General features: G+C 46.0%; 3 protein-coding genes across 3 annotated transcripts; 1 reads left to right on the forward strand and 2 right to left on the reverse strand.

The window, feature by feature from the left end:
* Window positions 1-2381: 2381 nt before the first annotated feature.
* LOC128303313 (UPF0430 protein CG31712) lies at window positions 2382-8056 on the forward strand. Its single transcript, XM_053040229.1, has 5 exons — window positions 2382-2638; window positions 3785-3944; window positions 4402-4602; window positions 6647-6730; window positions 6809-8056. Exons 1-5 carry the CDS (start codon window positions 2502-2504, stop codon window positions 6974-6976), a joined length of 750 nt encoding a protein of 249 aa, XP_052896189.1. The 5' UTR covers window positions 2382-2501; the 3' UTR covers window positions 6977-8056.
* Window positions 8057-9210: 1154 nt separating this feature from the next.
* On the reverse strand, window positions 9211-15407 carry LOC128304270 (tubulin glycylase 3B). The gene is made up of 3 exons (XM_053041431.1): window positions 14066-15407; window positions 9762-10283; window positions 9211-9675 (listed from the first exon to the last, which is right to left on the reverse strand). The coding sequence occupies exons 1-3, from the start codon at window positions 15405-15407 to the stop codon at window positions 9305-9307; spliced, it is 2235 nt and encodes a 744-aa protein (XP_052897391.1). The 3' UTR covers window positions 9211-9304.
* Window positions 15408-16280: 873 nt separating this feature from the next.
* Window positions 16281-20225, reverse strand: LOC128304678 (tubulin glycylase 3A). The gene is made up of 3 exons (XM_053041887.1): window positions 18692-20225; window positions 17536-18048; window positions 16281-17458 (listed from the first exon to the last, which is right to left on the reverse strand). Exons 1-3 carry the CDS (start codon window positions 20223-20225, stop codon window positions 16281-16283), a joined length of 3225 nt encoding a protein of 1074 aa, XP_052897847.1.
* Window positions 20226-21339: the final 1114 nt, after the last annotated feature.

Consider the following 21339-nt stretch of genomic DNA (forward strand, 5'->3'; position numbering starts at 1 on the left):
TACTGAATGTGAGTTTTAATGTGTTATTTAAGAAATCATTTTGTCAATTAATTAGTTATTAAATTAATGTGTTTATTTAGTTATTTATATATTTATTCAGATCTTAGTTACATATCTCATTAAGGACATTGCCTATCTATTCTACGATCCTATTTCAGACGTACCATGATGATTTTAATCGAGCAATGTTAAAGCAGATCTAGATAAATGACTTTAAAGTTACTCCTATTACAAACTCCTGTCCTGCAAACGTATTTGTTTATTTACTATTCCTAGCTCATCAACTAAAGGCAGCTAAATTCGACCGGGTAGACGGTATTCCGTTTATTAAACGAAACGTGCTTGGCTATGTGTTAAGCATCACACCTTCCAATTAATTCTGTACGTTTTCGGGTCCTCGGCCAGCATTGAAGGAACCGCTGGCACTACGGCAGACGACGGCCCTGCTAAGCACCATTTTCTCCACCTATACAATCGGTTTGCGGTACCGACAAATTGAAATTATCGCATCAAAAACCCCATGCCGATGATCGGCGATCGCGATATGTGATCGCAGCGAGACCGCCAAAGCGCAAAGATCCGAATTCCGTTTACACGGCGAAGCAGCAATAGAGACACACACGCACACACACACGTTGGTGTGCAGTGCGGAAAGGGCAGGGAAAGGGGAGTTAGATGGGGAATATGATAAAAGGAAAACAGCTTGGTTAGTGATGAGACGAAGCGGCAACAAGAAATTTGACAGCGGGATTAGGGGCAGAAAAGCACTACCTCATCTATTAATTACTGCCGGCCACAACCTCAAACTGTTGCGCATACGGCCGTGTATCTTTGCGGCACGCTGCGGAGTCGGTCGCTGCGCAAGGACGCCCGCAAGCATTGTCTGGGCGAGGGGCGTGTGGATTTTGATTGGTAGGAAATTTCACTAGATCGATATCCAGTCGCGCCCGTTCCGGCATCCCGCTATGGACCGAGGGGGTGGGCTTTTCGATCATTGATTCGAATTAGAAACTATCTAGCACGACGACTGATGATAGTGATTTGGAAAATCATCCAACTGTTGTGTTCATTTATGTTATTCCGATTTTTTTTTTACCTTGGTTTTTGCGATTTCCGTTTCACCTTTTGCCGTAGCTGTGAAGTTTTGTAAATAAAACTGATGGATTTTCTTGCAGTGCCACGACATATGCTAACGTACTGTGGTCAAATATTGTAATGTATTATCGCTTGTTTAATTGATTCATAATGATTAAAGCAACAAGTACTCTATATTTGAATAATTCTAAAATTCTCTCTCTGTCTCTTCTTGTAGTAACGATCTTGCAGGTTCATGACTGACCATTTGTGACTACAAACTTAATTTTACCAAAGATAGACAGTTCTTGCTACGCAGGATTGGTCCGGATGGGATTTTGGACAGGACCTTGTGTAAAAATCAGCGCCGCTACCAATACACCACCGGTTGCCCCAATGGTAAAATTATAGAACAAGAATACGAGGACGCGAGGCGCATCGGCAATATTGGAAGAATGTACCAAATAAATCTAAAGCATCAAGCATGAACTTGGCTCTTTTTGTTTGATTTTTGGAACCGCTACAATGACGAACTCTTACGTGTTGTACGACGAACTCACTGTCGTTCAGCTGATTAGGCTCGCCAGGCTCCGGTGGGATATTCATGTCATGACCCATAAGAATGACACCGGACAACCCAGCCCGTAACGTCCATTTAAGGCGTCCATATAGACAGAGAAAGTGTGGTAGATCCAAATTCAGATGGCGATGAGGCGTCCGTTAGTAAGACCGGGATTCTGGATTGGCTAACAACGCTGCCTTGACAACCTTGAGTGGTCCAGAGAACTCCTGCAGTAGGAGCAGATCGCTCACCTGGTACGAAAGTAAACATCTGCTCTAAAAGAGTTAATTCTAAAAATCTTGCAGTATATTTTTACATTTACATCCATTGTTCGTATGAAAAACAACTGCACAATTGAACTCTATCCGACATATCGGGCGAGAACGGACATGCACATGTTTTCCAAAAAAATCCACCAGAGGACCAATGTTTATCGTGTCGGATGCTTTTGAAATGACGGTTATCCGTACTTGTTCAAAATTAGAAAAAAATCTGTTTTGTCTGATCTAACCAATCGATACAATCCTGCCATTATATTAACGAATGATGCGAATTATTTCACAAGAGATTTTCTATGCTAATAAAGGCAAAATAATTGATTTTTGTCGAATAATAGATTGATTGAACAGATCGAACGTACGCAGCCGTTGTAGTCGCTGTCAAAAAACTTCAACGTCCGTCAACGTCGAGCTGTCAACGTCTGTACATGGTCCGACCTGGCTTTCTCTCACTTTGGTCAAGCAGAAGGAAGCTTTGGGTGTGTGTACATTTTTCGCAACCGATTTCCGAGTCGTAAAATCGATTTTTGAACATTTTTGCGGAATTTTCCGCACACCGCAACCGGCCAAGTTTCGTTCTTCCAAGCATGGGACGCTCGAGATCCCGCAGTCGGTCACCCAAAAAGCACAAGAGCAAGCACCGCAAGCGAAGCAAATCTCGCTCGTCCTCCCATCATCACCGCAGCAGTTACGATAAATACAGAGAGCGCAGCTCGAAATCCAGGTAATATTGCCGTGCGGAAACACAGTGCCCGCAGTCCATCAGTGGCCGGTGGCCGCAAATACGCTTGATTACGTTCCAGATTGCGCGACGCCACATCCAACGTGGTCGCGTACCTTAACCGTACATTCTTTATCCTTCGCTACCACCACCCCGAAGCAACACCATCTCCCTTCATCTACATCCAATGACCTCGCTTCTACCATGGCTAATCTCATCCGTTTGCTGATCGTTCAGATCCGGCAATTTTGCCATCCGAGTCACTTGAACACACATTAAAACCAACTTTCCACCCGAATAGATTGCTTTTTCTAAGTGGGAACGTAAAATCCATTCCCGCACACCGAGCATAGAACCGGGAATCGATTTTTCGTTCTATTCCGCAGGTCATAAATCACTCACTCCTATCCTGGCCGTCCGACGGTGAACCTGAAATATTGCAGGAGCTGCAAAGCCGGAACGCATAAATAGCTATATGACGAAGAGGATAACGACGCCGGTGCCGCACCGCAACACGATAGTTCAACGAAATGTTCAGCTTCACAATGGGGGATATGTTGAACGTATTTGAATTCCAAACTTCCTTCTCCACCAAGCGTATGTAGTTACCAAACCAAGCACAATTTAACGCGGAAGAAATGTTAAGATAGATTGCAATCAAATCACTAAACTGAACGAATCGATGGTGCCCAGAATTGAGTGCGAATGATGTACAGATTCCAGTGCGATTCTGGGATACGATATGAATACGACCCCCAGCACCTTTAGAGAGCGTCTTGCCGGCTAGAGAATGTTCTAGCGTACAGAAATCGGTTTGTTATCTAGTTTAAGTTAAAACCCTCTGTTTACTTTACGTTGTTGATGCTCATCTGCTAAAGAATAATTGTTTTCCGTAGTCCTGTCTGTATATATATACATGCAAACATATAAAAATACCACCCATATCAGCCTACGGAAATTCTTCAATCCCAGTGCAACATACTGATGGAATGTTTTGGTCATTTTTCTTTCTCTTTTCTGTGCCTGTTAAATTCCGGCTACTCCCCCACCGTGCTTGCGGTTCCATTTCGGTAACCGTGCGCATCTGCACTACCACTTCCTTTGCTTTGCTCGTGGTTCATGTTCGACGCTAATGTGTCCTGTGTGCAGGAAACGATCGCTATCCGAATCCTCCGACAGTAGCAGCGATGGATCGAACAGTGGCTCCCGGCATCACCACAAAAAGAGCTCTCGCAGCCGGAAGCTAACGGAGGTAGAACGTTTAGCCGAGATGGAACGCCAAAGGAGGCAGAAGGAAGCTGAACAAAAGGTAATAGCAGTGTAATGAATTGTGTGAGGTTAGGGGAAAAAAGAAATCTTTTTTTTTATCACAAATGTCGATAAACCTACAGAAATAATTGAAATCGACCGAAATGACACCGTCCATCGTACGGACCTGTGATCAAGCGATCATCTTTTTTTCCAGCGATTGTCGAACTTCCCTCTGAATGATAAGAAACTGTTATGGATCGAGGATTCTAAAAACAGATTAATTAAGTTTTTTGCCGATAAGGATAATGATTACAATGAGAGAAACATTATAAAATTATTTTTTTAAATAGCAACAAATCATTCGATTTGTCTCATATCGTATAATCCAAACCAAATAGAATTAAGTAACGAATTTCACGGCAAAACAATGGATTTATTTTCCCCCAACCTCATACAGGCGTTCTTGTGGAATAAAAATTACATTTAACTCCCATATACGTATCTCTATATTTTAGATGATCGAAGAAGAAGCGGCAAAGCGGATAGAGCTGTTAGTTAAAAAACGTGTCGAAGAAGAATTAGAAAAGCGAAAAGATGAAATCGAGATGGAGGTGCAACGGCGCGTTGAAGCCGCCAAAAAACAGATGGAACAGGAAATGATGCTCGAGCTGGAAAAGCGCCGGGAGCAGGCACGGGAAGAGGAGCGACGGCGTGAGGTAAGCATTCCATCCATAAGATCTTACCGGATGTTTTGTTTTTCTTTGTTTACGATAACCGCTATCGTTGTGAAGCTTTGTGAAGAATGGGCCCCGAAATGTATGGTACTGAACTTTCCCGTACCGTTGTACATCCTTAGCTGTTTGGTGGCCCCGTTCTTGATGTAGTTGGTTATTCACTTCATCTAAAGCTGGCATCTTTGTTGCCACGAAGTCTATCCATTCATTTAGCATTATCATGTGCCCACCGATGGGCCCATCGTTTCAGTTTTTTTCTTAGGGATACATCCGGATAATTTTTGAAAACCGATTTTACTTTTGCTTCCCAGCTACTACTACAGGACATCCTTCAATTGATAGCTATGAAATGGATTTTATCGTTTGTTTTCTTTCAATTAAAAATTTCCTTCTCTTATAACACTAGCTTTTAATCCAGATCTCTCTTCAGTTTTTTCCCCAAATAGTTCGCCTTTTACGGATTTCTTTACCTTGTGTCGCGTATGAATATAGTAATTTCCTCTCCATTCTTATGTTTGCTGCAATGGTCATTGCGATAGAGCATATCACCGGTTGAACTTGTCATCCGTGGACGAAAGTGTTCAATATTGGGTTGGGTCTAATACCTTTAAATGCAAAATTTTCTTCGGAAAATTGGTTTCGTTTTGTGGTCTGCATTATTAACTACCTACCCTGCGCAATCTGTCGCACGATGCAACTAAATTAATGTCAGTAATAAAGGCAGTATTCGCTTGCCGTGATGGGCAAGAATTGTGTAAAATTAAACCCCCACCAATTGCTGTAATTCCGTTTGCCCGACTTGATCGAACCACACAGGAATTATACCCGAGGATCAGTTTGAAAAACAAACAAAAAAGAGTCTTGAATCGAAGGTGAAGGAAAAAAAAGAAAAGCTTTAACAGGATGGTGCGCGATGCCAAGGAATCAAGAGGCAACAGTGGCCATGCAAGTGCGTAAGTTAAAAATAATTATCCAAAAAAAAAATACAATCAAGGGGCGTTCATATTACGATTTCATTACAAATTTTAAATTCACCGCGCGATAGTTAAGTCAGATAAGACATTGCGAGGGCTTGAGTTGCCCACAAGTTATGTGTGTTAGTTTTTAACGGATAGTAGGTTACACATTTCTGGACCAAATACCTTCATGAATGAACGATACCGAAGGAGAGCAGACACATGGATAAATGATGCTGGATTTATTATTTTTTTGTTTGGTGTAATTTGTTAGTGATGATGGTGGTGCCGGTTTTAAAAACTCGTCTATTGAGTAATGAAATTGTACTGCGGCAATGTAAGTTTATTTTAACCGTTTTTCTTTCTGCACAATAAAACAGTTGAAAATTTTAGTTTAGTTACTTGAAATGCTTTTGATAGCGAGAGTGAAACATTATGTCGGATATGAAATCAAGGGCCCAGTGAGATGTACATGCCCGGTAGCGATGTGCCATATTGTATAAAACCCTTATGTGTATGTACAGATAGACCATGAACGCAACAGAAGTACGATCTCTTCCTACGGAACCAACACAGCACCTGACTGATGTTTTGTTTTTGTTCTGTATGTTTTGTAAGGTGTGATATTTACGTTGAATATTCTAATCGATCGATCCGGTCTCAGTACTCCGGGTTGTGTGGCATTATTGTGTGAAACAGGCAGCGTGTGGCGCGAGGACAACAATCGCGGACGCGGCAACCATGTTGCCTGTTTGTTTTATCCTATTCATCCTACTTCTCCCCCGCTCACACTCGAGACACTGGTCGGTCGTTTAACGTCCCGCTAGTTAGCGGCCACCCAGTGTGTGTTGATCGTGCCGTCGCCGTCGACTGGAGTAAAGAAAAAGAACGAGGCTTCTCTGTAATGGCTCTCAAAGGCAATCTCTTTCGTTTTCTTGTCGCACAACCTTCCTTGACGTTATATCGGCGTCGGTGTAGTCGGATATGCGCACCCGGTGCAAGCCCGTTGCCCTGGGTGCAGTGTCCCATACCCTCGATGGTAGTTCTAATCGTGTTTTCTGTTCTTATAGGAGGAAGAGCTTAAAAAGCGCCAGGAACTCGAGAATATTCTCGCTGAGAATAATCGCAAAATAGAGGAGGCACAGCGAAAGTTGGTAAGTAAAAGCGGTTTCCCATCCGTAGTATGATCGCATTTCTAACGCTTGATTTTCTTTTCTTCTTGCTGCTTCTAGGCCGAAGATCGTCTTGCGATTATCGAAGAGCAAAGAAAGATGGACGAAGAGCGTCAAAAGATGCGCAAAGAGCAAGAGAAACGCATCAAAGAAGAACAAAAGATGATCCTGGGCAAGAACAATTCGAGACCGAAACTGTCGTTCTCGCTGAAACCGGGTGTATCGTAAATGAGTGGATAATAGTGTTCGTTCGTGCGACTTTCAACGGATCATTGTCCGTAATGTCCATCATATCTTTTTACGACACGAGCAAACTCACACACACACACACACACACTAAACCCCCTCCACAATCCAAACATAATCCTTGCCGTGTGTCCTCTGTTTGTATGGCGCTATGTTTTCACTGTCACACGTGTGTGATTCATCCATGTAAGCAGTAGGATGTAAGAATTTGCTAGGAAATCTTTAAAAGCAAGTCATTTGGGGGCAATCCTTTAATCTAACATAACTAGTAGCATCCGCTACTAACTTCGCATCGGGGGAAACGTATCTATCGCTCCTTGTTACAAAGGAATCACTGTTGCAATCGAATTTGTGTCATTCTAAATTGTGAATTACTGGATTATTCTTACCCTACCTGACTACGTCTATCACGGAGTCAAATGGGCAGTCCTTGAATTGATGTAATTTTTCAGGTAATGGCGAAAATGATAGTCATTTTCGGAGTATGTGTGCATTTTTTTGCAGACTTCGCTTGGTAAACGGGTTTCTGTTGTAGTTTGCAGATCGTTTTGCACACCGTAGACGCACGGAATGGCATGTGCGGTGCGGTGTATATTGATAAAATCGCGTATCGCGAATGGTGGTTTCTTCCAACATGTTTAATGATCTTTTTGATTCACCTTTTAGCTCTATTGATCTGTGTTGCCAGTGTTGTTAGCCAACATTGAATTGCAACATTTGTTGAATGTTTTTTTTTGTTTGTGTTGCTTGACGAATTCAGCGTGAAACTTTGAGCAGTATATGATCCGTAGTTTTGATGTGTTATATTATTAATGTGATTTTTTTTAGTACTGTGTCGAGTTTTTTTATCGTTTGTCAGCAAGACAAACAAATTAATGCAAACAATACAATAGTAATATTCTGTACAGACCAGAATGATTCGATCGCAATCCTTTGCAGGGCAATAATGACGCGTATCATGGAAGTGTCGAACAGTGCAACAGAATAACGATAAACTTGAGTCAAATAATAAATTTCGGAGAAAGTTTTCCCCTCCTTTACTAAAGAATTCAGAAACACTATATACATAACACAAAGTTGAATTTGAAAGAAAATGTTTAATTCATTAAACTATTCATTAAATAAAACATTCTGCCTTACACCCAGCATGTATTTTTTGATCAAATTACACAGTAATTGAAACAACGTTCCGTAACTCAAACGGTACTTGAGAAGTAAACTTAACCCAATTAGCTAAAACTCGAAGTTAAAGATATAACAATAACTAATTTGCGGTCAACGGGAACAAACTCCACGTTTATTTTCAACAACCATCTTTTTTACGGCCAACGAACCTGATGCCAAAATCGTCAAACACAGATGCCTACAAAACGTATTTTTAGACTGTTACGTAGGCACGGTACAAACTTGAAAGCTTTCGCCCATTTTAGCTCGGGTTTAGCTGTACCACACCACACTAAGTCGGTCGCGGTTGCTCCAAATCCGTATCAGGAAGTTAATTTACCTCGCCAAACTTTTGGACAACTACTTCCGAAAACTTTGTCTACGTGATGCCGCGGTCAGGTCGCTTGCGTTTTCCGGTTGGGGTTATAGCTTACCGTTGCGAATGCGGCCGATTGACTGATAGTAGTGGCCCCATACTCTTCCACTACACCACCTTAGCAACAGCTTACCGTTATCGACAAACTGTTCGGTGCGAGCGAGCATCGCCATCCTTGCCCTTTTTTGTAACTGTTACATCCAGATGGGAGGCGGTAATAGGTGAAGCTTTTCCATCCAGGTGCCCAGCAAGGAACCATTATAGGACGGTGTAAGTTTCGTCTAATTATTTCTGATTATCATTGCTCTGGGACATGCTACCATCCACTGCAGATACGGAAAGCTTCCTAAGGAGACGGAACGAATGTAAAAAACCACACGGCGCGCGTGAGTCAGTACCGTTTTAAAGTTAGAAAATTGCTGTTGCTTCAAACCAACTCCGGTCCCCAAGGGTGTCCCACTGTTTGCCGAAATAACTAGAACACATTCCACGCCGATCTGTCCCAAAGAAAATTAAGGCACTATCCGTGCTCATTATCTAAAACGTATTAGAGATAGCAACCCAAATAAAAGCAAACAAAACACACGCGAAAACGAAACATTAACCTCTGATAACGACATAAAATGTATTTAGAAATATAGCTATGTCAGACGAAAGTATACAGTTTTTGCTTTGATTAACTATTTTGCTAGAAAGGATAAATAAAAAGGATGGGAACAGTTAGGGGTACCCATCGTGGCAGCACCAAAAGGCACGCGCGCGGCGTTCGCTCACTTCAGCGTCGTACGCGGTCGATCCAAAATAACGCTCGTGAGCGATGTTTTACTTCCTCTGCTGGAGGATTCCGAGCTACTGGCGGTGTAGCGTGTATATTTCGTACTTCCGGTATTAATCCCGGTCGATATTGCTGTCGCTGTTGCCGGCACCCTTTTCGGCGTTGATGTGGCAGTAGAGGAGACGGTCGGACCGGTCGATGTGTTTATTGGCGATAGTGGGCTTTTGGAGCGATGTTTCGACTGCATCGAGCGTCCATCGACGGTTAAACCATAGCCGTAAGGTGCAACGCGTGGTATCTCGAGTGAATGCATCAATTCGAATTGACCCGTACCGGCACGTTTGTCCTTCGTATTGTCGATTACAACTGGAACAATGACAAAACAAGAACAGTTTCGATTAGCTATTTCACTTCCCGAAGCATGTCGGCGTGGGCAAATGGGCTTGTGTTACCTTTCACAAGATCTTCCTGCACCGCAGGACAAATCACGGACGTTACATCCGTCGAGGACGAAAGGTCTGGGCTGGTGTTGATCTCGATAAGCAATGTGCGAAAATTTTCCGTCACCATAAAATCCGCCCCATACAGCTCGAACATGTTCCGTTCCATCTTCATCCCATCGAGGCTGGCACAGACGATCGCGAGGATGTTCTTCTTCATGTCCGGATAGATCTTACGCTCCCAGTAGAAACCTTTGTCTAACGACTGTAGATGCTCCTGGAAGCGCTTGAGCGACCACATGTTACTGGCGGGCAGTGCGTCGGCACCTTCGCGCACCTCTTTGGCGTAGTTCTTTTGGATGGAATAGTTCGTCAGATGGATGGACTCGCTGAAGTCGTCCAGATTGAACATGCGTGAGCTAAATCGTAAATAGCAGTTCTTGTACATCCACACCTTCAGCACATTGTTCGTGTAGGTGATCAGGAAGTACTGACGAATGTCGAACTTGGTGCAATGTATCAACAGTGGACGTTCTGAAAGTAGGCAAAAAGCAACGAATCTCGGAAGCAAATGGCATAATCATGTTTGGAGAAACAAGGAACATATCGCCCTTCCTGAGAGAGAAACGGTAGCAGCACGCAAGCACTGCTTGGAAATAAATAACGACCGCGATCAAACATATAATACACAGGGTTAAATCAAAACGCGTGATAATTATCCCGATAAGGGATATTGAAGAATGTTTCAGAATAGTCCATGCTAATGCATTGCCATTTCTTCGTCAGGACGTATTTTAAATATAGTTGTGATGTCTGCAAACGACTTTCAATTTAAACATTGATTCGTCCGCCCCTGCCGCATACCTTGTAGGCAAAGAATGCTTGGCGCTTCCGTACAGATTACTATCTAAAATTGAATATAAAGCTCTCCATCGTCAGAACCGATACGATTGCCCTCATTTATAAAGCCAACCCCCCAACCAATGCTGTTGAATTCCTCAAATGGTTAACTTCAATCAAAAGCTTCTATTGTTTAACGCCTCGAGGTTCTTCCTTCTGCCCGAGAAATGAGGCCAATTATCCAATCAAATCACGGAATCGCGATATCGTTTTTCAACTTACACCATAAATACGGTAGTAGCGCAAGCTTTCGCATAAACTCGCTTCTCCCGGGGGGCGATACATTGTGCTTACGCCCGGAGCTTTTATTGAAGATCGCAAAAATAAAAGAACCCATCCCCCGGTTCGGTTTGCTTTTCTTCCTCGGGTAGGTACCTGTTGGATCGAACTGCCGACCTTCACCTGGAAATGTCCCGGAGGAGTGTTTTCGGGCTGCAGGTTACCACCGGAAGACAGGATAAGCTTCAACTAACTTCTAACGCACATCACCCCACTGCCACCAACACCACCTTCACCCAAACACTTACCGTAACGCACACCGATCGTTTTGTAGTTGATTTTACTATCCCAATTCAGTGCGCTGGGTAGGCGTGTTGAGGTGAACCAACCGCTACTTACTACCATCCCTGACCTGCTTGCACGAAGGAGCCCTTGCGAAGGTTTCGATACGAAAGCAGTACCATGCCCCGATATGGCCTAGTTATTGAAAAGTATTCAATTTCCGCCCAAGTGTCGAAAGCTATTGTTAGATTGCATTTTCATGTGGTTCAAGCGTAACGGTTCGGTCGACTAACGACACCAGATGTTGTGCATCGGCGTCACACCTAGCGAATGAAAAAGGACACTGCGGTAACCGGTGCCAGCACCCAAACAATGGCAAGTTTACCACAGGAATGTGGGTGAATATTTACGCTCTCCAGCCCTTAAGGCATAGCATGTTTGGAACACCTGTCGCAACATATTGCTGAGAGACTGCAATAAAGCTCTTTACGCGTCATATGGAAAACTATACACGGTGGGATTTCTTCGTACTCGAGGCAGATAGGATAATGTCTATTTAACATTATTCAATGCAGATGTAACCTGCTCAATACATCCAGAAGGGCATTGAACCCAAATGATCAGATTATTTTTGACTGCAAAGGTAGTTGTCTATCTAGAGGTCTAGGTCTAGCACACGATGGAACCGATACCAAATCCCAGTCCGACTGGCCTAGGACTTATCCAACTTCAGTCTAGGACTATGTTATTAAAGTCGTTAAGAAAACTAGGAATAGATCCCTAATTATAGACCCAAGACACAACCTCTCACGAGATTGTGACCTAAAAAGAAGCCGTTCTCGACTATTAATAGGAAAGCAATAACACTTAGCTTATTTTTGGAACACACTTAGTCCGCAATCCTTGTCCTTGTCATTATGACCAGAGAGTCTTCAACGGCACGATTATGAATACGAGTGAAGTACAAGAACAAATGCGTCCATTAAGCAATCGCTCGCTAATTGAACTTCTTCCGTCTTTACCAACACCTCGTTGGAACATCAGCAACATATCTCAAGGGCACATGCATTCATTTCTCCACGTTTCACCCACGTTCTCACCTTCAACAATCACAAAAATAAGTCTAAAGTGCGAGGTCAAAACAGAATGCACCTTTACACACTCTGCCTTTACCCGGTAAACTGTGAGTCACCGTGAAATATAATGATTCCACAGCGAAAGCTAGCACCAATAGCACAAAGAAATATCCAGCAAAACACGAAAACAAAACAATAGATGTACAATTATCAGCAACGCTTCGGTTCCCTGTAGTCGTTTGACATTATCGCATTATCTTTGCTCTGCGTGGGCGGCATAAGGCGAAACTTCCAACTGGGGAAGGCCTTTTCCGTTTTGCATACCACCGATATCCACCTAGTTGGTCGGGTGGGTGGGTAAGGGTGGATGTGCCAACGCTATGCGAACCTGCGATCCGTTACCAAGGCAGTGTTTGGGAATGCAAAGTGTAGTCTGTTGGTGGCCCCGTTTTACTTTCTTCAGCTTTTTTCCCCTCAACTCACCAGCTCTCTCTTTCGCGCATTCCCGTGTTTGGTCCTAAGTCTCCTATCAGGATATGAGTTAATTGAGCAAATTTATATTTAACGACCCCTCATCCTGTTGTGCGTTTAGTAGCAAAAATTTTAATTACATTTAAAATGGATTCCCTATGCCATGTGCTAGGAAAACCCGTTGAAAAGTGTTCGAAATATTAATCTTTACAAATTCAATATTGGACAAAATCGATCGATCAGCTCAACCTATTTATGCTCAACAATGAACGTTACTGTACGTATGCAAGCTGTAACAGGTTCCCAAAAAAAAACGCTTAAAACTAGGTTTCCGAACCTGGAATCTTATTTAGTCGATTTCATGTAACAAAGACAGGAATTACGATGCTTTATGTTCATTCCTTTGAGGTCCTCTGCTGTTTCCCTCGCCACTATCCCGTCCGTTTATGTTGTGACAACAGTGGAGTAAGCTAAAGCTCCGTTTCCGAATTGAACCTGAAATCTGATCGATTGTCGGGAACGAACCTAATGCTTAAGCGGCGGTGTAGTGGGGAATAAGTTCCCTCCGAGCGGAAAATAAGGATAATCAGGTAATGAAATCAGTTCAAGCTCCTTCGCCCAAACCCATAAGCACGGGAACGGAAAGCAATTAGGAAAATGAACCGGGGAGAATACTTTGAAAAGCGGCAGTTAAGGTGGGTCGACGACAACGAAATACTTTTTGATCATTTCGTGAGTTCCCGGTTGACAGTAAAACGTGCTGGAAATAGGAACAGAGTTTTATCGCTTAGCGAACGGTTGTCGATTTGCTCATACTGTGGCTAGTTACATAAACCCGTAATGCGCGGCTAATATTGAATGAAATCGTAACGGAACTCTAGTTATCATCATTTAGCAATAAAATTAACTAGAACTGGGTGAATTTGGTTCAGATTCATATGTTTGAGTAAAAAACCTATGAACTGATTAAATGACTCTGACTATAGGAAGATTTATGACTCTTCAAAGAAAAATCAAACCTCAAAGAATCATTATTCGTCTAAGAATTCTGAGCCCTTAGTCTCATCAACTTTGATCTGAGAATCATGAAAATTCGCTAGAATATTCTGTTCATCTGATCTATGCAATGGAGCTGCTAGCGGACATAAGTAAATCCATCGATAGAAAAACCCTTAGAAGCAGAAAACATAAAAAAAAACCATAAACTTATGAATTTTCAAGGATTTATGAGTATTTTGAGAGTAGCGTCATGATTTACATGATTCTTCGCAAAATATTCATTAAATACAGTCACAACATAGTAGAATCAATGATATTCATTTACATTAATATTAGGATTGGCTACAGAGAATAGCAGACTTCACTTACCGATGTACTTCTGTGCCACGTACTTCACATCCGGATTGCTGTCCACGTGCTCCAACAGCTTACGGTCATCGTTGAAGATCATTATTCCTAGTCCCCGGCACCGATTGCCCGGCTTCAGTATCCACATGTTCCTTATGCCGTCGATCTTCATGTCCGGGAAAATCTTTGCCGCCTCGTGCACCAGCTTTTTCACCTGTGCCACCAGCGACAGCACCTCATAGCCCGGGATACTACCGAACTGCGCCTCACCCGCCAGTATCTGTTCCATCTCGTGCCGGTTTTCGGGTGTCAGCAACGGTTCGCAGAACTCTTCGTGGTCGATATCCTCATGCTGGGCGCAACCGAGATAGTACCGGAGATACTTCATCGCTATCGTCAGGACATCCGTCGGCAGCGTGCCTTCGTCATCGAACGAGTGTTCCAAATGTTTCGACATGTGGTACAAGAAGCTGCTCACAATCGTAAGCTGATAATCCTCCTGGAACTTGGTAATGATATCCTCCGTATCGAGCAGATAGGTGCGGGGATAGTCCAACTCCGCAAAACCTTCCTCCTGGTGCCAGTGGGACGCATTGATCAACCGGATTAGGTTTTCCTTCACAGCAAAATCGTACGGTCGCTCGTAGTGAATCCGGCTGCGATACGGCGCGTAGAACCGATCCTGCTTGCAATCGCGCATATTCCGATGCTGCCAGATGAAGTACGGCAGGTAAGACTTAAGGTACTTGGATACAAGCGCCTCCTCGTACTCGTTTCCATTCGATGCCTTCTGCAACAGTGCGTGATGCGACAGTTCACGCAACAAAACACTCCGAAACGTTTGCTTCTCCAGCCAGTGGCGTGTTTTCAGTGCTTTCCGCAACGCCGGATAGTGGCCAACAATCGAAAAAATGTGCTTCTTCTCCACTGCCGACGCAATTTTGGCCTTCAGCTGCTTTTGCTTCAGAAAATCGAAACTGTAGTTGCGAAAAAACTTGTGCTTCGGCGTACGGTTCGAGTCATCGTCGTCCTCCAGGGCGTGCAACCGTGGAGTCATGCGCGGGAATGTATGCACCTGCTGGTTTGCCTTGGGGTTCGGGAATGGTCGCGATAGCGGTGATAGCGGACGATCATCACCGGTGGCAACGGGGGGAGAACTACGGTGAGGATGGGATGGCAGTGGTTCCACCGCCGGTAAAGCTTTGAGAAAGCGCCTGGAAAGATGCACCGGTGCCTGCTCGTACCGGTGATCAAGCTGCCTGCCATAGTCGATCTCGCCCAGTTCCAGCGTTATGTCGGCTAGATCAACACCGGGATCACTGTCCCATACATCACTGGTAACAAATTTGATTTTTAAATGCATTTCATTTATCTATTCCCGTTCAACGCGAACTATTTTCAACAACTGACGGCGGATTTTGGCATCCGCAGATGCAGGCCGCGCAGTCTATCAGACGCGTTTGATATAATTAGCTAAAACTAGAGGCTAGGAAGAGGGGGACTTAAAATAGTGTATCTCTTGTTCACAACAACGATCGCTTATGAAGAACCAGAAATCCCAGACGCCAGGGATGGACAACAAATTTGATATATCCTTTCGGGGACGGGAATATCCGCTGCTACTGCTACTGCTGCTGTTGCTCCTGCTACTGCTACTGCTGCTGCTGCCGGCCGGGATATCAGGATAACACACTTATACACCGAGTAAAACGTACACTAGAATCTACTGAAACACAAAACAATTTGGTTTAAGTAAGGAAGAACCTTGAATTTTCACCAGAGGTACACGGAAAAGCGTTTCGTGGAAACGTGTGGCGGGGGTTGCTGCGTTGTGTTTACTACTTTTTACAGTACTGTTATGATAGCTGTTGCTGTTGCTGCCGTTGCTGTTGCTCATGCTGTTGCTTATAGCAGTGGAAGAAGTGGTTGTTGCTTTGCTGATGCCGTAACCATGGGTACTGCTCGAGCTGCTGCCCATGAAGCAGTGGCCCCGTGTGATGGGAAGATTACAGCGCGTGTGCCATTGGGATTGCAGCGAACTGCACGGAAAGGAAGCGTTGGCCGACGGTATGGAGGCGGTGGAGGAGCTTGGGGAGCAGGAGGAGCTATAGATAGGCGGGATCAGGTGGGCGGAGGATTTGCCGGTGTACGGTGCAAAGCTGGACCTTAGCAGTAGCTGAGAAAATTCATCACCGTTCTTTCCGCCCCAGCAACGGGCGGCGGTGTTCCACGGCTGCTAGAACGCCCCGGATGTGCCGCCGGCAGAGGATTCCGCCGCACCGGTACGGTGGTGTAACGATGGCGAAACGATGCTACCAGGGTGCAGCATTGCGGACGAACGTTCCCCGGCCAGCGATGCTGGCAGGTCCTCGGCTGATTGTGCGTGATGCAGTTTGTTGTTGCCCGTACGCGAACCGACCGACTTCGGAGGTTTCGTGCGCAAGCTAAATCCAAGCGTGTAGAAATTGTTGGAGGTCGTCATACGACCACCACCGGCGTGCCGTGTGCTGTAGCGAATAGTGGCCGGAAACCCACTGGACGGTGCGTGATGGGTGGTGTGAAGGTTGCTGGCGGTGGACAAATTTTCCACACTAGCGGTACGCTTTTCCGAGTCCGAATTCGACTGGCTGCTGCACTCATCGCAATCCGTTATCTTGATCGTACACTTGTTGGTCCCGCCGGAGGAGTAACCGTTGCCCGATGCCACTACGCTAGACACCGCGGGAGCCGGCCGAGATTGTCCTTCGTCCGATAATTCCGACCCGATTCGTTCTCTACCGTTGCTATTGCTAGTGCCGTTACTAACGGTGAGCGAACTGAGCGTGTTGGAGAAATTATGCTGGAAGAAGCTAGTCGTGGCCCGTTCCCAAGCTTCCACACTGTCAATGTACGTATCACCATCGGTCAGATATTTGGTGCCGTGGCCGCCGGCCCCATTACGCCGGAACAGTTCGCCCGTTTTCGAGATGATGTATGATTTTTTCTTCTCAAAGTCGTATCGCAGGTTGGTGCTTTTGTGCGAAAAGTTCGATCGCTTGTAGAGCGTGGCCGAGGTGACACCGCATGCACCACGCACCAGCCCATGCTGATGGCGGGACATGTCATCGTCGGGTTTACCGTCCCGAAACTGCATGCACTCTATCAAATCCATTATGACCGGTGAGGCGGTTTGCTTCACCACGGATGCGGCCGTCGCCGAAGTTGCCAGCCGGGACACCTGCAGCACGTTCTGTACCGGTTTGAGCGGAAGCATACGCATACGGTCCTTCTTGATGGAGCTTTTCGGCGTGATGCGATGGCCCCGGAGCTGCAAATTAAGCCCCATGTAGGCAGGCGTTTTCGGTATGACCTGTTTGTAGATCAGCTCGAACGAACCGGTGGGTGCGTTAGAATCGGTACGTCGATCGATCACCACTGTGTGGAAGTAGACAGACAGACAGAAAGCACATCCACATCAATCGATCGATCCATTCATTGCTGATGAAACTTACCTCGGATCGTATCCTCGACACACTGTGGACAGAGCCGAGCGGTAACGCTTGTGCTGGGCGCTAGATCCGGACTGGAGTTGATCTCGATCAGCCAGGGATAGAAATCTTCCGTGATCATAAAATCGGCACCGTACAGCTCGAACGTGTTCGGCCGCCGGTCCATGTTGTCCTGGCACGCCAACAGGGAACCGATGATTGCCTTCTGCATTCCGGGGTAGATGCGCTCGGACCACATCTCGTACTTGTCGATCTGGCGTAGGTACGCCTGGAACGTGTGGCAGTCCCACATGTTTTCGTGCGGTAACCGCTCGTCCCGTACCGCGTTGTGGTACTTCTTCTGTATCGCGTGGTTCGTCAGGTGGACCGATTCGTGGTAATTCATGAGATTGTACTGCTGGGAGCTGAAGCGTAGGTAGCTTTCCTTGTAGAACCATATGTTGAGCGGCTGTACGCTGGTGATCATAAACCACTGCCGAATGTCGAACTTTGTGTTGTGTATAATGAGTGGACGCTCTGAAATGGGAAGATCAGCGTATCCAACCACGCAAAGCAATTTAAATGGGGTATTCGTAAACACAGGGTATTGCACTGTCCTAATGGCTATGTTGAACATCGCAACATCTTGCGTCGTCCATTTTCAAATAAAAAAAGTCCCTCGTTCGTTTAACAATAACTTCCAAAACTTTGCCTTTGTCTAAAAGGTCTATTAAATGCCCAAACTATTTCTGGTACTATTAACGAATTCCAACACACTGCACTGCACAGAGTTGCACATATCGAACTTCTTTCCGACAAAACTACATTTTTCTCTGGCCAACCGAAAACTGAACGCGAATGCACGGGAATGAAAAATTGCATAGCGCAGTTCTTGCCCTCCAACACGTACACAAACATCCAACGCGTTTGCAGGAGGAAAAACAGCTGGAATCGAACCGTTGTTTCTATGGTAAAAAACATAGTCCCTGGCTGGTTATAAAATATGCTACTACCACACCTCACCTTCGGGGCATGGAATAATTATGCGTGCCCTGTGCCCGGGGAGGCCAACCCTTTGCAAAACATGCATGCCAACGCGCCACCCACACAAACACTACCCCGAGAATTGGCATTCCTTCGCTCTGCCCGACAGAGCAGGGGGGTTAGTGTGCGAACTTACCGATGTACTTCTGTATCACGTATCGCGTTTTGCTGACAATCGGTGGATTTACCATGGCAATGATTTGCTTGATGTTGTTCATCAGATGGATGCCTCGGCCGCGGCACTTATTGCCCGGCTTCACAATCCAAATGTTAAGATACCCGTCCAGTGCGTACTGTGGCCAGTAGCTCTTGATCTGTTCCAGCACGGATTTCGCCTCCGCCAGATAGTTATCGATCGCGTCCGTATCGCGCTCCTCCTTCAGCAGCTGTATCCGGTTGTCCTCGTGCGTTAGCAGATAGTGGTGCGTGAGAAAGACGTCCCAATCGTGATCCCACACCTTGGTGTCCTCCTCGATGTCGATGTCGTTGTGGAGGCAGTAGTCGAGGTACTCCTTGCAGCGCGTCAGTGCAAAGGTAATGCACGTGCTCGGCACGTTACCATCGTCTGCGATGATGGCATCGAGACCTTCCTCGGTCGCATGCCGTTCGATGAGCCACTTGAGCAGACCCATCGACGCCGTCAGCCGGAAATTGTCGACGAACTCGTTCAGTTCCTCCGGATTCCAGACGTTGTAGCACCGGGGAAAGTAGGTCTCGGACATGCCCTCCTCGTAGAACCAATGGAAATCGTGCAGCGCCGAGCAGAGGCCTTCCTTCGTAGTGAACGGCGCTTTGGCGAAGCGGTTAATGATCAGCGAGGAGTTTTTCGTCAAATCCAACCAGTCCGCCTTCTCGCGGCGAGCCGTCCACAGGAAATCGATCGGCGTGTGCTCCAGAAAGCGTGACATAATGCTGCGTTCGCATTTGGCGATGTGATTTTTGCGTGATTCGCCCGGTTTCCGCTCCGGAAGCTGGGACACCAGATCCTCCAGTATGAAACCGGAAGAGGATGTGGACGCTTGGGCTTTCACGCGAAACCCGTCCAACTTTTCCACCCAGCCACGCTCGACCAGTGCCCGCCGGACGGTGTGGAACGATCCACGGAGCAGAAACACCCGATGGTGCTTGGTCGCGTCCTGTACCTTTTTCCGCAGCTCGTTCAATCGGTCCGCATTGATCCAGTTGTTTTTGTACGGATTGATAAATTTCACTGTCGCTGTCAGCGGCCCCAAATTGCCCTCGATAACTTTGCCGATGCTGGTGGTGGTGGTGGTGGTGGTTGCTGTCGTTGCCGGTCTACTAACGCCGCCACCCGGAGGAGTATCTTTGTCGATGTCGCCTACCGCACTGGCGGCCCGATCCCCGTGGACCGTATCGCCTTTTGTGGTTGTGCTACTTTTCTGTGCACCGGACCGCGCAGAACCTTTCCGTTCCGCATCACTTTCGTTATCCTTATCGTTTTCACTACTCAAACTACTGCTGCTATTATCACTGGTCTTATCACTGTCACTGCTGGTACTGGTTGCGGCAGGTGTACACTCCCCACTGCTACTGCTGATGCTGGTTCGCCCCGTTTCACTGTTACTACTAGTACTGCAGCTGATTCGACACCCGCTGCTCGAACCACTATCACTGCTGCTACAGCTATTCAGTTCATCTTCCATGCTCATGCTGGATGTGCGAGACGGCGTCGTTATCAAGCTGCAGAAGATGGCACAGTTCTTCCCGCTTCGGAGCCTTCCATTGAACTGCTCAGACCGTCGCACAAAGCAGGTTACCCAGAGGCCCAGGGAAATGTTTTGCTCGACCAACTACAGATATTCGTGAGCCTCAATCATTCGTGGCGCTGGGCGTGCTCTGCATGGAACTGTGTCAGCCCGCCAAAACTGACGATCATACCGCGGCGGCTCTGTCCTCGGTGTCGTCTGCCCCACCGACGGAACCTCATTGCCCTAGCAGAACCAGAACTACCAGCAAAGGATATGCTCAGCTGGTCTAGTTTGGCTTGGTTTCGGGCCAATGTGGGTTGTGGGCATCAACTAGCTGGCAGTTGTAGCTCCCATGCCGTCGTGTCTTCGCTTCTTCGCCTACCCTCCCGCACTGTATTCCGCCCAGTCAAACACAATCAACACGCTGCGCCTGCCGTAGTATTTCACAAAAATCCTTCCCTCCGTCTACAATCGATACAAGCACTAGCGAACACCACCGGTATGCTTGGGCGCGGGCATCTGCCGTCTCTTCGGCTTGGGCTGGATCGGAAGATTGTAACGGAACAGAAAAGGATAGTGGTTGTGTTGTAGCCGAGAACGTAATCGGTGTCCGCATTCCACACACTAAGCAGCTAAGCATCAAAGCAAAACTAAGCAAACAACCACCAATTCCCCAACACACGCTGGAGGACACGCTCAAATTCCACACGAACATTCACTGGAATTCTGCTCACTATGGGCAGAAATGGCTGCTGCTGCTGCTGCTACTATCATCATCACTATTTGCAACTACACTACACTAAATGCCTACTATCGCAGCGACCCTCCCCAGGTTTGTGCGCGGACACGAAAGCACATGTTCGGCTGTTTGTCTGTGTTGTTATTTCCGGTACTTTTCGACACAAAACCAAGCGCAAATAATTTCCCAACTCGCCCCACCCGGAACAGCACGACCGTTTGCATCGCTATGGAATCGGAATTCCCCAACCACCCCACATAGAACTCCCAAAGCGGCCCCAGAACCCATTCGTACAAAAAAAAAATACAAACACGACCACACGTTCACAACTTCACT

The sequence above is a fragment of the Anopheles moucheti genome, chromosome 3 (assembly GCF_943734755.1).
Source record: "Anopheles moucheti chromosome 3, idAnoMoucSN_F20_07, whole genome shotgun sequence".
NCBI lineage: Eukaryota > Metazoa > Arthropoda > Insecta > Diptera > Culicidae > Anopheles > Anopheles moucheti.

Bases quoted from the DNA above. Each gene is read 5' to 3' on its own strand.
- LOC128303313 (XM_053040229.1), top strand. From the start codon at position 2,502: ATGGGACGCTCGAGATCCCGCAGTCGGTCACCCAAAAAGCACAAGAGC. The intron at 2,639-3,784 runs GTAATATTGCCG...TCCTGTGTGCAG, and splicing joins GAGCGCAGCTCGAAATCCAG to GAAACGATCGCTATCCGAAT. The intron at 4,603-6,646 runs GTAAGCATTCCA...CTGTTCTTATAG, and splicing joins AAGAGGAGCGACGGCGTGAG to GAGGAAGAGCTTAAAAAGCG.
- LOC128304678 (XM_053041887.1), bottom strand. From the start codon at position 20,225: ATGAGCATGGAAGATGAACTGAATAGCTGTAGCAGCAGTGATAGTGGT. The intron at 18,049-18,691 runs GTAAGTTCGCAC...TTCCCATTTCAG, and splicing joins CGTGATACAGAAGTACATCG to AGCGTCCACTCATTATACAC. The intron at 17,459-17,535 runs GTAAGTTTCATC...ACTTCCACACAG, and splicing joins TGTCGAGGATACGATCCGAG to TGGTGATCGATCGACGTACC.
- LOC128304270 (XM_053041431.1), bottom strand. From the start codon at position 15,407: ATGCATTTAAAAATCAAATTTGTTACCAGTGATGTATGGGACAGTGAT. The intron at 10,284-14,065 runs GTAAGTGAAGTC...GCCTACTTTCAG, and splicing joins CGTGGCACAGAAGTACATCG to AACGTCCACTGTTGATACAT. The intron at 9,676-9,761 runs GTAACACAAGCC...TCATTGTTCCAG, and splicing joins GCAGGAAGATCTTGTGAAAG to TTGTAATCGACAATACGAAG.